Genomic DNA, 14,597 nt, shown 5'->3' with positions numbered 1-14,597 from the left:
CGGAGAACCTCGGAGAGCGTGAGGTTTCCCATCCCTAAATCAGAATTTCTCTCAGGCCTTTGGATCAACTCTTAGTTGTTGCTGCTTATTGCTGCCTTTTAATTCCATGAAGCTATCCCTGGAAAAGCAGTATATAAATACTTCAAATAAATACATGTTCTTGTTCATTAAGCAGGCTGGAGATCTCCAGCAGAGAATTTACGGCACTCTCATCCAACTATAACTCCCAGCATTCCTTGGGGGGAAACTATGACAGTATTGGAGAATAGATCTCTTTTATAAGTCTGCTATTTTACAGACAATGGAAGCAATACCCTAAAAAAAAAAGCCCCATACAGAACATTTAACAGCAATAAGTGAAGGAGAAGGGCCGTAGCTCAGTGGTATCGTTTGCATGCAGACAGTTCCAGGTTCAATCCCCAACATCTCCAGGTAGAGCTGGGAAAAGCACTTGTTTGAAACCCTGAAGCACAGCTGTCATTCAGTTCAACCAGAGGGCCAAATTCAATTTCAGAAAAGTTCTTGGGGGCCACATTCTAGTGATGGGAAGGGCTGCAGGCAAAGGGGTGGAGCCAAAGGCAAAAGGGGTGGAGCCAAAATACAAAAAACCCACCTATCTTACCTCTTCCTGCCAGTCACGCAGCCTTAGGAGAGGCATTTCAACCTTTTAGAATTGGGGGGGGGGGGGAAGACCGCACAAAACTTGGGAAACTACCCAGTGATTGGTGGCTGAGAAAAAGGGTGCAGAGGGGCGGCTTTGGTTCCCAGACTGAGGTCCTCCACCCCAGGTGTGGACAAGATTGAGTTAGATGGCGAAATGAGCTGACTTGATATATGGTAGTTTCCTATGTTCCTAAATTATAATTTCAAACAAATATTCATGTATAAAGCAATTGCACAAGTTAATAAATGGTTAAGTATCAAAACATATCAGTACCTTTCGAGAAGCAGCCATAACACATGCTTTGCATGAAGAACATCCCAGTTTCAAAATGTCGCAACTCCAGTTATAAGGATCACATAGCTGAGTTAGGAAAGACCATTCTCTGCATGAGACCCAGGGAAGCTGCTGCCAGTCAGAACAGACAAAACTAGGCTTGATGGACAGGTAGTTTGACCTGGGGTAAGACATATTCCTATGTTCTCAATCCATCCTTTTATGACACTATTTCGGTTTTGATCCAAAAAAAAAAATGAAGGGCTAACATACGACAACTGTTTTAGTTGTTCAGATATACTAATAACTCTGCATGAACTTTCATGGGTCACAAGGAAGGATGTCAGAGAAATCCGCCATGAACTGAAATGGGTTTGGATTTCATAGAATCATAGAAGAGTAGGGCTGGAAGGGGCCTATAAGACCATCGAGTCCAACCCCCTGCTCAATGCAGGAATCTAAGTCAAAGCATCCCTAACAGATGGCTGTCCAGCTTCATCTTGAATGCCTCCGGTATGGGAGAGCCCACCGCCTCCTGAGGTAATTGGTTCCATTGTTGCATTGCTCTAACAGTCAGGACATTTTTCCTGTTGTTCAGCTGGAATCTGGCTTCCTGCAGCTTGAGCCCATTATTCCGTGTCCTGCACTCTGGGATGATGGAGAAGAGATCCTGGCCTTCCTCTCTGGGACAACCTTTCAAGTACCTGAAGAGCACTATCATATCTCCCCTCAGTCTTCTCTTCTCAAGGCTCAACATGCCCAGTTCTTTCAGTCTCTCCTCATAGGGCTTGTTTCCAGTCCCCTGATCATCTTCATTGCCCTCCTTTCCTTCAGACCTGGCCGTGGAATCCGCAGCGGAGCAGCGCCAGTGGGTCCAGTGGAGTCCGCAATCACATGATCTTTTCTTTTCAAAGTTGCAAAATTTACAGAAATAAATCCATAGTGAAATCCGTAAACCTGAAGGATGGTATGCGAATGCGATTCAAATAATATTACGATAATAAATACGTATTTATTATTTGAGGTTTCCTGGACTCACTTTAAAGGCCAGTAAACAAGAGGGACACACAGCAGAAATCCTAAGAAATTACTAAAATCATTATTTCCACAGTCCCTGTCCGAGAAAGCAAGACTGCAGCAGCACACACAAAAGGCGGGAAATAATGGTGCCAATGCGGGGGGAGGAGACATGAAAATCTCCCCAAATTTGCGATATCTTATGTAAATTACACAGACCGGTGAAGAGGACACAGGATTTGGGTTCATCGGTACGCATTTATCGGCGTAAATTTCGGAGTGAAAACCAGAGAGAAAAATTCTGGGGGCCTGCAACGGCAGAGTGGAGCGCTGCACGCAAACCATGGAACTTGCACAGAATGGATGGAACAACATTCATATATCCCTAGTCACAATCCACTTCATCAGATGATATTGTTACAGATTTGGCCTCTGCTGGGTGTTTTAAAACTATAGTTTCAGTATTTAGGAATCTTTTGGCTGCCAGTTAACTACCCATAGTTGATCAATATACTTCAGAAGCATACACCAAAATATGTTTTAGGTGAATTCAATTTTGGTTTTGTACTAACAAGAACCAGTAAAGGAAAATCTTTTGATCCGTTGTTTATTTTTTATTAGAAATGTAACATCACATGAAAATATAACTTGCAAAAAATGACATAAAACCATTGTTGTTGTTAAACAGAGCATTGCTAAAGTTTCTTAGATCATAATAGCTTAACGGGAAACAGAATTTCCTAAACATTCCTTGTTTTTAGATTTCTAGTCCTAATAGTTTAAAAAGGAGAAATCTCATCCTAAGTACGAAGTTCTTCATTCAATATGAAATAAGCTATTCAGCTGACAGGTATACAGGTCTGGTGAGCTTCTAATAAGAAGCTCCTACATTCTAAAATTAGCACGTATTTATACCTCTTTTGTGTAGAAATGACTTCATAGCTAATATTAGCTATTGTCCCATAAATTAGGGCTCACTCACAGTCTTATCACTGTTATTACATATTCCTAAAAAATTAGAAAATATAAAAAAGGTTTATGATTACACCTATTAGGTGTAATTGTTGTTCAGTCGTTCAGTCGTGTCCGACTCTTCGTGACCCCATGGACCGTAGCACGCCAGGCCTTCCTGTCCTGCGCTCTCTCCCGGAGTGTGCTCAAGTTCATATTCATTGCATCGGTGATGCTATCTAGCCATCTCATCCTCTGCCGTCCCCTTCTCCTTTTGCCTTCAATCTTTCCCAGCATCAGGGTCTTTTCCAGAGAGTTTCCTCTTCGCATTAGGTGGCCAAAATATTGGAGCTTCAGCTTCAGTATCTGTCCTTCCAATGAGCACTCAGGGTTGATTTCCTTTAGGATGGACTGATTTGACCTCCTTGCAGTCCAGGGGACTCGTAAGAGTCTTCTCCAGCACCACAGTTCGAAAGCATTGATTCTTCAGCGCTCAGCCTTCCTTATAGTCCAGCTCTCACAGCCATACATTACTACTGGGAAAACCATAGCTTTGATTAGACGGACCTTTGTCGGCAAGGTGATGTCTCTGCTTCTTACTATGCTGTCTAGGTTTGCCATAGCTTTCCTCCCAAGGAGCAAGCGTCTTTTAATTTCATGGCTACAGTCACCATCTGCGGTGATCTTGGAGCCCAAGAAAGTAAAATCTGTCACTGCTTCCATTTCTTCCCCTTCTATATGCCAGGAAGTGATGGGGCCAGATGCCATGATCTTCGTTTTTTTAATGTTGAGTTTCAAACCAGCTTTTGCACTCTCCTCTTTCACCCTCAACAAGAGGCTCTTTAGATCCTCTTCGCTTTCTGCCATTAGGGTGGTATTGTCTGCATATCGGAGGTTGTTGATAAATAAGATCAATTTTGAATTTGAGAAGATAACTCCTTCCAAAATTTGCCAATTAAACCTAAAAGGTGTATAGACATCTATATATCAAGCTTTTCGATGTGTATACCTTACACAATATTTCTTGCTCATCAATTAATAAACAAAAACTTAAATTATACTTTTGACCTGGAATAACACAATCTCATGCCAGTTCATTACTCAACTCTTTGGTCCAATGACAGAGCTTTAACTCAGCATTTTCTCTTTGGATACCAGCCAAGTCATCGTGACCCTTATTTTCTATGCCAGTTACCCAGAATTCATTATGAACCTGCTTGTATCTCTGGACTGATTTTCCTTTAATACAATTACTACATTTTACTTATTTAAAATTTAAAATTCTTAATTATTTATCATTAAACATTTGGCATCTTTATTTCATGAGAAGACATCTTACATTGTTTTAAGAGAGGTGGATTAGCATCTTTCAGTAGTCTACCCAGCAAGACCAATAAAGCAAAATCAGCTATTTCCTAAACATCCAGACAATGTAAGTGGAACTGGACACTCTGAGCCTGAAAAGATAGTTAAACAGGTAGATCTGCACCAAGCATTCCATTCTAATAAAGCGATGGTTACAAGCCAGAAAACGCACTAAGAATCCTTATAATGTGCACAGAAACCATAGTCCTTATTGAGTCCCTTATCATCTCTTGTTCTGCAGTCTCACATTCCAAGAGAGCCCCCGATTTCAATTTCTTTAGAACTATCACCCTGAGGTCTATGATGGTATGTTAAGGGAAGCTGAAGTATTCACTGACAAGCTTATTCGTGTCTGATTTGTGCCCATTTAATCTTTGCCCCAAAGATAGTCCTGTTTGGCCAGTGCGAGTGGCTATCGGGCACTTGATGCAGGAGATCGAATACACAACATTAGATGAGGCACAGGCATATTTGCCCTCGATGCGTTGGACAACTTCATTGGGTCTACTTACGTTATCTGTGGAGTTTATTAATGGGCACAGTTGACATTTACATTTCCAAGGTCTGGCAACTTGATCAGAGTCCAGTGAAGAGGTTTTGTCCTTGGTCCACTGTTGCTTCAGGTTAGGTGGCTGCCAATAAACTAGCATAGGAGTGCCTCCTATTATGTCTCTGAGAGTGGCCTCACCTTCCAGGATGGGCTGTAGGTGTCGGATAATGAGTTGCAGCACCCTAACTGTGAACTACAGATGACTACTAAAGTCATTCTGTTAAGGTTGTTATCTTGCTGGTGTTAGAGCAGTTTACCTATAAGTAATAACGTAGCCTTAATCTTGCTATTTACCAAGTCTGGGTGGTACCTTCACTTTAAGAATACTTGAAGGGTTCAGGGGAGGGCAACAAAGATTATCAGGGGACAGGGAAAAAAAGCCCTATGAGGAGAGACTGAAAGAACTAGGCATGTTGAGCCTTGAGAAGAGAAGACTGAGGGGAAATATGATAGCGCTCTTCAAGTACTTGAAAGGTTGTCCCAGAGAGGAAGGCCAGGATCTCTTCTCGATTGTTCCAGAGTGCAGGACACGGAATAATGGGCTCAAGCTGCAGGAAGCCAGATTCTGGCTGAACATCAGGAAAAACGTCCTGACTGTTAGAGCAATGCGACAATGGAACCAATGACCTAGGGAGGTAGTGGGCTCTCCCATGCTGGAGGCGTTCAAGACGAGGCTGGACAGCCATCTGTCAGGGATGCTTTGACTTGGATTCCTGCATTGAGCAGGGAGTTGGACTTGATGGTCTTGTAGGCCCCGTCCAACCCTGCTACTCTACGATTCTATGAAGTATATTCAACTGATTGTCAAGACCCTGTTCATTTATTTATTTGATTACATTTTTATACCGCCTAATAACTGAAGCTCTCTGGGCGGTTCGTAACAGTTAAAACCATAAAGTAGAAGACATAAAACAATATAGAAGTGTTAAACTTTAAAACCACAGTATAAAAAATAAAAATAATAACCAAATAGAAGCTAGCAGTAGTGCAAAGAGTTAAAATACAATACCAGATTTAAAAAAGAAACTGAAAAACTGAAACGCCTAGGAGAATAAAAAGGTGCTCACCTGGCACTGAAAAGAGCCCAATCTAGGTGCGAGGCAAACCTCTCTGAGAATCTCATTCATCAGAGCATATGCAGCTACAAAGTGTGGCTTGGCTGTAAATAATGCATTTTTTTAAAGTGATGAGGATGGTAAGGGCTTACATAAAGATATGTGTATCGGTCAGTAGGTTTTCTATATAAGATAGTATGAAGGTGGCCAGTCGTCAAAATGATGGTAGTATCCAGAAAATTTTATTTATTACATTTATATCCCGCCTTTTTTCCTCCAAGGAACTCAAGGCGGCGTACATAATCCTCCTCCTCCTCCATTTTATCCTCACAACAACAACCCTATGGGGTAGGTTGGGCTGAGAGTCTGTGACTGGCCCAAAGTCACCCCCTGAGCTTTCATGGCCGAGTGGGGACTAGAACCCGAATCTCCCGACTCCCAGTCCAGCACTCTAGCCACTACACCATGCTGGCTCTCCATTTACATCCATGTAGGAGTAGGAAATGCTAAAGTTAATAGTAGGATGGAAGGCATTAAAATTATCACGGAGACTCTTCAATAATTCTTTCTCATGTGTCCAAATTAGGACAATATCATCAACGTATCCAAGGTATACATGTGAGACCACCAAACAGGTAGATAAACAGTGTTGTTCAACGTCTTCCATAGTGTGGAGCCATTTTGGTGCCCATCCAAGTGCCATGGATTTGAGATATAATCTGTCCATAAATTTAAAGTAGTTATGGGAAAGTACAAACCGTGATAATTCCATGGCAATGCTGGAAGTGTCTTTTGTCTGGGATAATGTTTTGATATTGCTCTTAGTCCATCTTTATGAGGAACGTTTATGGAAAATTATTCAATATCCATGTTTGCAATTAAGGTTCCTTCAGGGAGGCCCCTAATATCCTCCAGCTTAATTAGAAGATCTGTTGTATCCTGTAAGTAGCTGGCTGTATTCTTGACAAATGGATGGTAACACCCTCGTTATGGTATTGATGCCTGAAATAATGGGTCACCCTGGGTTACCTGTATATAGATTTTTGGTAGTAGATAGAACCTTCCTGCATGTTGTATTTTTCAAGTTGTTTCCAAAATGGTCTCCATAATATTTGCAGGTAGAGTTTTCAAGAAAAAATTAAACTTAATACCTTTTACTGTTACCATACCATCTCTGTTTGAGAGCCAGTGTGATGTAGTGGCTAGAGTGTTGGACTGGGAGCTGCGAGATCCAGGTTCTAGTCCCCACTCATCCATGGAAGCTCACTGGACGACTTTGGGCCAGTCACAGACTCTCAGCCCAGCCCACCTCACAGGGTTGTTGTTGTGAGGATAAAATGGAGAGGAGGAGGAGAATGTAAGCCGCCTTGGGTTCCTTGGTGGAAAAATGGTGGGATATAAATACAATAAATAATAAATAAATAAAATAATCTCAGAGTTAGACACATGTTCAGTTTAAACAACTGAAAATATACCAATATTTATTCTCCCATATTGGAATTAAGGGTACATCCTTTGTTTTCCTCAAGTGCTGTGCCATTACGTTATCTTGTTAGAAGCAGTCGGTGAAAAATTAGCTCGCTTCCTTGCTTGGTACCCTTTTTAGATGCCCCAAGACAATTCTCCGTGGGGTTCAGCAGTACTTCTGTGTCTGTTATCTCCGTAATTTTATGATAATTCAGTTCCAAAATATATGTGTGTGTGTGTGTGTGTGTGTGTGTAAGCGCGCGCGTCTGCGTGCTTCCCCCCCCCCCGCCCGCCCGCCCACCCGCAATATTTGGCCTCCTTTACTATGGCTACAGCATCAACAGGCGAGATATACAACAGGGTAATTTTGGGAGAAAGATTTCCATGGTGTTAAAATAGCAGTTTGCCAGAGAGCACTGCACTTTCTTTAAGAGTATCAGAACTGCTAATTCATTCATGTTTCTAAGGACCTCTGTTACCCCCACGGTGGTGGAAGCATAAGAAAGAAGAATGAAAACAGAATTATAGTTGAGAGGAAAACTTAAATGGTGGAAAGGGCCTTTAGCTTTGACATAAGCACGGTATTTAAAATGGAAAGGGTGCATTTCCTATCCAACACTTAACACACTGGTATAACATAACTTTTGTTTTACACACAACAGAGAGAGGAGCTGGTTTCCTGAATATCTTTTATAGCTATTGAAATAACAGGCACTACCTCTCAATTTGCGGAGAACTGGGTGACCAAACTGGAAGCAATTTTATGTTCCAAAAGACATCCAGTGGGGAAGTAAATTCTGGTGGGGGATAGAGGGTCTTTGTTTACTTCCTTTTTTTAATGCTACAATTTCCCTTCTTATACTGATGCTCTCCCATTAGCCTTATTTCCAAGGAGTTTTTTTAATGACGAAACGACAATCCATTATGCCAGCTGAGCACCTGAATTTACTTGCCACGCTGATCCTGCCACCTGCCTCTTTCTTTACGTCAGATCAAGCACGCTGCAGCAGCAAAAAAGACACATACAATGGCTGGATGCTATCCGAGGTGGTGAGAATGCAGATGTCATGCAGAACATGTACAAACATATGGCAGCCATATATCAAGACAGAGACCGTTGGTCGATTGAGCCCAGTCCTGTCGCCTCTGATTCTTCAGGGTCTCAGGCAGGGAGGGGGTTAACTCAGAGGTACACAACCTCTTTCAGTCCGATGGCCAAATTCCATTTCAGAGAAGCTCTCAGGGTCCACATTCCAGTGGTGGGTGGGGCCAAAGGCAAAAAGGACAGGGCCAAAAACCCAAAAATGCCAACCTAATTTAGCTTAAAGCTCTTTCTGCCAGTCACGAAGCATTTCAACCTTTTTGAATAGGGAAAATCTGCACAAAAACAGGAAAACCAAATCATCAGTGGTTGGGGGGAAAGGCCCAGGGGAACCCTGGAGGGGGAGCTCCAGAAGGCTGGATCTGTCCCTTGGGCCTGAGGTTCCACACTCTTGCTTTAACCAGTTCTTGATGGTGCAACAGGTTGAACTCTGTGCGGCCCTAAACAGACAACAGAACTCACAGAAGACCCAAAGCACATGTTACTTTAAAGACATAGCTAGCAGTTACATCCCCTGCCCCCCAAGTAGGCACAGAGGCCCTGATCTGGATTGGGACCCCAGTGTGGGGGAGTAGAGGGGGCTTTAACACCCCCCCCTGCATTCCCAATCCAGATCAGGGCCCCTGCGCCTGCAATTTATATTGCCCAGCAGTGATCCATACAAGCAAATGGATCCAGCATTGAGCACCGTTAGTGGAAAGGTGAGATCCAAATTTAATGGATAAAATTCCACCCCCATCCCCCAGGCCTCATTTGATCAAGAGTCCCCAAAGCTGACCCCTGCGATTTCCCCAAATGTGGGAAACCCGACTGCATAATTTGTGGTAGAACACTCAAGAACACACTCAAAAAGTGTGTTCTTGAGAAAGTTTTCCCTTGTATGGGGCGAGGGGGGGGGAATCTGAAATTGCCAGCCTGGGGTGACACACTCCCCATCATGATCTCAATCCAGCCACTAGTATGGGGGGTGCAGATTCTCAGCCGAGCGACTTTAACCGTGCAACTCCGGGCAAGTTTACTCTGAAGTAAAGTTACTCACAGATATTCATATGACTGCCGTTTAACAAAGTCCTTCTTACCCGAGAGTAAACAGTATTGAACAGGTAGGCTGGCCGCAATTATCCATGTTGTGGTAACCACCTAGGATGGACTACTGTAAAGCCTTGTATGTGGGGCTGCCCTTGAAGACTGTTGAGACACCAGGCTGCTGACAGGGACTCATCAGTGGGAATCTCTCTCATCTGTATTGAAAGGATTTCATTGGTTTCCAAACACAATTAGAAGTGCTGGGACTTATCTTTAGAGCCCTGTAAAGCTTAGGATGCAGGTACCTGAAGGAACGCCTGCTCCCCTAACTGCCCATGCACTGAGGTCAGCTTCGGGGCCTCTCCTCCAGGTGCCCCCACCATCTAAGGTAAGGTGAGAGATGTCCACAGAGGAAGATAACCTTCTCCGCATGGTGCCCCGCTTATGGGATTCTTTCCCCAGAAAGGCCCACCTGGTGCCAAAGACATTTTTATTCTTCTAGGCTTTTAAAAGGTATTTTTCCTCTGTTAAGATGTTATGATTTATTATATGTGTGTTTTATCTTGTTTTTGTAAACTGCCTTGGAAACTCTACTGAAGGGTGGTTTATATAAAGGGACAACCTACATTGTTGTGGTAGCCACGTACCCAAAGGAAGTGAAGTGGGTGGCTACCAGAAAGAGGGCCTTTTCTGCTGGGGCCCCTGGCTGTGGAATGAGCTCCCTAGAGAGGTTTGCCTAGGGCCTATGTTGTTCTCCTTCTGGCACCAGCATTTTAACTTCCTAAGCTCTGCTGTTTTAAATATGTATTTTAAATCCCTGCATCGCTGCTTGGTTTTTATTCTGGTTGTACTGCTATATTGTGGTTTTAAGGTCTCATATTTTATATTGTTTTATGCTGCATTCTGTGGTTTTAATTTTTGTGAACTGCTCAGAGAGCTTCAGCTATTGGGTGGTATAGAAATGAAATAAATGAAAATGAAAATGTAATGCTAAGAGCATCATTTGAGGTTGTTCATATTTTTGTAAACCTTAAAATACCAATTTGGGGGGGGGGGTGCAGGAAGGTTTAAACCTTCCCTGCTCTGCTGCAGTCCAAATGGAAATCACATCACCAAGCTGCTATTTGGGTCAGAAGGGAAGCTGTTAAGTACTGTAAGCAAACAGAAGAATTTTAAGCAGTAGGTGGAGGTAAACCTCTTACAGAGAACATAGGACAGGTTCCTACTAGAACCAGAAGAAATCAATTGTACGAAATCACAAAACCATTTGGAAAACTCCCTTTATCTGACCTTTATGCAACACACAAGCGAAAGCAACTCACCCCTGTCCCAACATTCCTTCTTAAACCACGAGAGCTAGCTAAGAACTTCCTTTTTTCAAGTAACAATCTAGAATTCCACTATTTGGTAACATAAACCTGGACACCTCAAACTTTAAGAATCCCCTCTTTGTTTGTTCTTTAAAAAAAACACTAAATTACTTGGTGGGAACATACAGCAAGAATCTGCATATTCCACACAGGGTGCAAATCTATGCGGTTTAGACAGAAAAAAGGCCTACAACTTGTATGACTTTGCCTAGGATTGCATCCTAAAAGATGTAAGGAAAAGGATACATCTGTCAGGTAGACCAAAACCCAAATGCAAAATAACCTGGTTACCTCTCCTGCAATATGACCCACAGTTCTCTCCTCCCAAAGCATTAGCTTAAGAAAAGCATTTGACAGCTATTTGCCCTTTCCCTGGTTCCTTAGTTGTTTGGCCTTAGCGCAGTTGACAGAGCAGCGTGCTCCCTGGATAACACGAGACTGCTGTTTGCCCCTCCAACATCTCTGTGCACCTAATTGCTCATAACAGTTTCAATTATCCCACAAGGCCTTTGTTCCTGGAGAGAGAAACCCATAGAAATATACAGGACACTCAGTTCCCAGCAGGATGAGCTCCACTAACTCTTAGTAGAAATAGTCATCCATCACCTTTCAGCTCTCCAAAGACAAGAGGTTGGGGAACAGGGAGACAAACGGTGGCGAAAGTTTGCAACAAACATCTGTGCCAACTGATGCAAATCAAAGAGTCATCATTACCGCCCAAGACTTTTACAACGCACCATCCATAAATGAAATGGCAAAGACAGACGAGAGAAACGACACCAGCTCCTTTCTGTCAAGGCGGCGGTTGAAATGGGCTGTAAAACTTAACTTCGCAAACGATCCACCTCTTCCCCCAAGGAGCTCTTTGGCAGCAGGAGACGAGTTTGACACACAGACTGCTTTCAGTTGAAAAACACGTTTTCCCTGGGTCAAAGTAACCCTTCGGAAGGGCTTCAGGGAAAGTAACAGTCTAAGTTTCCTGTGTACTGGCAAACATGACAGAGGTCGGGGAAAGCTACAAGATGTTGCAAGACGCCCCCCCCCCCCCAAGAACTGGGAATATTCAAGTGTGAGGTCACCCATCTGATCTCCATCTCAGAAGTAGGTTGATATCTCACCCTGGGGGAGGGGGAGTGTCGGGGGGAGGGTTATTTACACATTAAGGCCCACTGCAGGCAAAACCTCTACCAAAGTCTCGCCTGTTTCTGTTTTTGTTTTGCTTTTAGGAAAGCAACGAAAAAGACTAGAGCTCTTTCTGCTGCTGATTCCGCTAAGCCCTGGTGGATGGCCTTGCAGTGTTCCTGCTTTCCCAACCCCCCCCCCCTCCTTTGGGAAATGTTTCTTTTTAAAAAGCAAAAACAACAAGAATTTCCGAAATATATAGATCTACCTTGCTATAATCCACATTACTCAGTCCTTCACAGCAGTCCAAAGAAGATAGGAGACGCATTCAAAACTACCGCTTAATGTTGAATTTTAACACCCTACATCGTCGGTAGGGCCCTTCCCCAAGCATAAAGGAGAAGGGGGATTTAACGGCCACGCCCTCCCTGCCTCTTGTCCCACCTTTGCTTAACTGATGCAATGCAAATTGCGAAGAGCCAATTGCAGCTTCCTGATTACTCATCGCGAAAAATGTCCTGCGGAACTTGCTGGGAAATGTCGTTTTCTTCTCCCCCGTCTGTACGCTTCGCTTGCAGCTGTTCTGCAGAGGCGAACTGCAAGACCCAGAAGGCAACGCGAGGCAGAGCGCTCGAGCGAAGAAAAAAAAAAAAGCCTTTCTTCGGGAATGCATCAAAACAGCTTAGAATAAGCAGGAGCAACCCTCCTGGGGAGCCTCGCTTCAGACCAGCTTCCGTGCACGTGCACAACGGAAGCTGAAGGCGGGCTCACACGTTGCTCATGTTTCCAACGCGTGTAACACGGAGTACAAGCCCTTTTCCTTAGCAGGTGCCCCTGTAAGCTAGGTGCAGCGGTTACGTACGTCATGCACACATTAAATTTTCTTAGGTATAGGTACAATCAATACGTAAAGGATATTGTGCTTGTAGAGGCGGAGGCGGGGGAGTAAAATAAGGAGCAATCCTTTCACACATTACGCAGTGGGTTTGCCACATAGCCTGTACTGAACAGGCACCTGCTGCGGCCAATCTCACCTCCCTGACAGGTGTACCTGCATTTATTTATTTATTTATTTATTTTATTAAATTCTTTTATTACACCTATATTTCTGCCTTCTCACTATAAATAGTGCTCAAGGTGGCTAACAATAATTTTAAAAACCCAGATAAAATACAGAACTTATCCTTAAACAGTAAAAAGAAGTCAATTAAAAAAACCCATTTAAACACACACCAATATAAAAAGTAATAAGCAGCAGCAAAGTAGTCGAAACCTCCTTCAGCAAACAAATCAGCTTAAAAGACAGAAGCCCGTCTGAATAAAAATGTCTTGTCCTTTGGGTGGTAGGCAAACACATATGAAGCTACTCTGGCCTTCCTTGCAGGGAGTTCCAGAGCTTTGGAGCAGCCACAGAGAAGGCCCTGCAATAAAGTGTGTCTGTTGCATGCCATGCCTTCCCCAACCTTTTGACATTCCATCCTCTGTCTGCCATTTCCATTTATCCAGCAACAGTCTGCCCCGCTAGGATTTGCAACAAGACAAGAAGGTAGCTGTGCTTTTTCGTTATTCCAGCCCTACGTCATTGCCCTATTAACTATATAGAACATATCCCAGCAGCTACAGCGCATGAAATAGCAGACTGTGTACCATGTGGCCTCTTACTGTTCATTCGCATGCATTTACGTGGATGTGCAGCAGAGATCAAATCCATCCACTCCCCCACTCAGGGAACAATCCTATGCGTACTTGCTTAGGAGTAAGCTCCGTTGAGTTCAATGGCACTTAAGTTCTGAGTAAAAATGCTTAGGACTGGACTGTGCTGTAGTACATCTAACTTTCAGAGGTGCCCAAGGGGTCGGGGAGCTGAACCCCAAAGAACGATCACACTAGCAAGCAACTCATGATAACATTTTTACAAGGCATCCCCCAACCTAGGCAAACTAGGCAAATAACACACAAAAGAAAATAAGACAAAACCGGAGGAGACCAGTTTCCTGGTGGCAGTTGGAACACAGAGACATATATAAGCAGCACATATACACACCAGCAAAGAAAGTAAAGTGAGGTGGGGGATCACATTTCTGACACTGACCTTTGCAGGATTGTTCAATGTGGAAGTTCTGGGTGGTGCAAAGACCAACTAACTCCCACTGGTTACCGGCCGGCCTGGACTTTGAACTGTACACAGGCAGAGATCCAAAGCCGGGCGATCGGGAGTTGGTGACTGGTACATACATAGAGCTGACCTTTCTTCCCCACCAGCGCTCTGCAGGGAGTGTATGCTGAGGATGCAGATGTCACAGTGCAACTGGGGTAGGGTAACAGGGCTGTCTGCTCACAGCGTGATCTGGGCGAGCGTATGACACTGGATTCTTCACATATATTTGCAGTTACTAAAAAAAGAGCCAGAACACCATTGCGGTTAGAGTGCTGGACTACCACCACTGTGGCAGACCCGGGTTCAAATCTCTGTTCAGCCACGGAAGATCTCTGGGCGACCTTGGGCTCAGCCACACTTACCTCACAATGATCCAGGGATGACTGTATCAATGCAATCACAACAACCCTGTGAGGTAAGCCTGGCTGAGACTACCAGTTGTCTGCCTCTAACCACGATGGTGCACCGGCTCTCTTT

At 43.7% G+C, this 14,597-nt stretch overlaps 1 protein-coding gene across 4 annotated transcripts in view; it reads right to left on the bottom strand.

The window, feature by feature from the left end:
* PEMT (phosphatidylethanolamine N-methyltransferase) overlaps positions 1 to 14,109 on the bottom strand; it is a 119,469-nt gene extending 105,360 nt beyond the window's left edge. For 2 of the 4 annotated variants that reach the window (XM_084818167.1, XM_084818168.1), the window contains exon 1: positions 12,231 to 12,418. In XM_084818167.1, the coding sequence (XP_084674293.1) occupies positions 12,231 to 12,290 (60 nt within the window). In that variant the 5' untranslated portion in view covers positions 12,291 to 12,418. Of the gene's footprint in view, positions 1 to 937; positions 1,359 to 12,230; positions 12,419 to 14,054 lie in introns of those variants that run through there. The other 2 variants (XM_084818169.1, XM_084818166.1) reach the window with 2 other exon arrangements.
* Positions 14,110 to 14,597: the final 488 nt, after the last annotated feature.

This window comes from Heloderma suspectum, chromosome 12 (genome assembly GCF_057233095.1).
Source record: "Heloderma suspectum isolate Gila_16-S chromosome 12, 16-S_ref, whole genome shotgun sequence".
Taxonomy (NCBI): domain Eukaryota; kingdom Metazoa; phylum Chordata; class Lepidosauria; order Squamata; family Helodermatidae; genus Heloderma; species Heloderma suspectum.
This window is presented reverse-complemented; position numbering and strand designations above follow the sequence as displayed.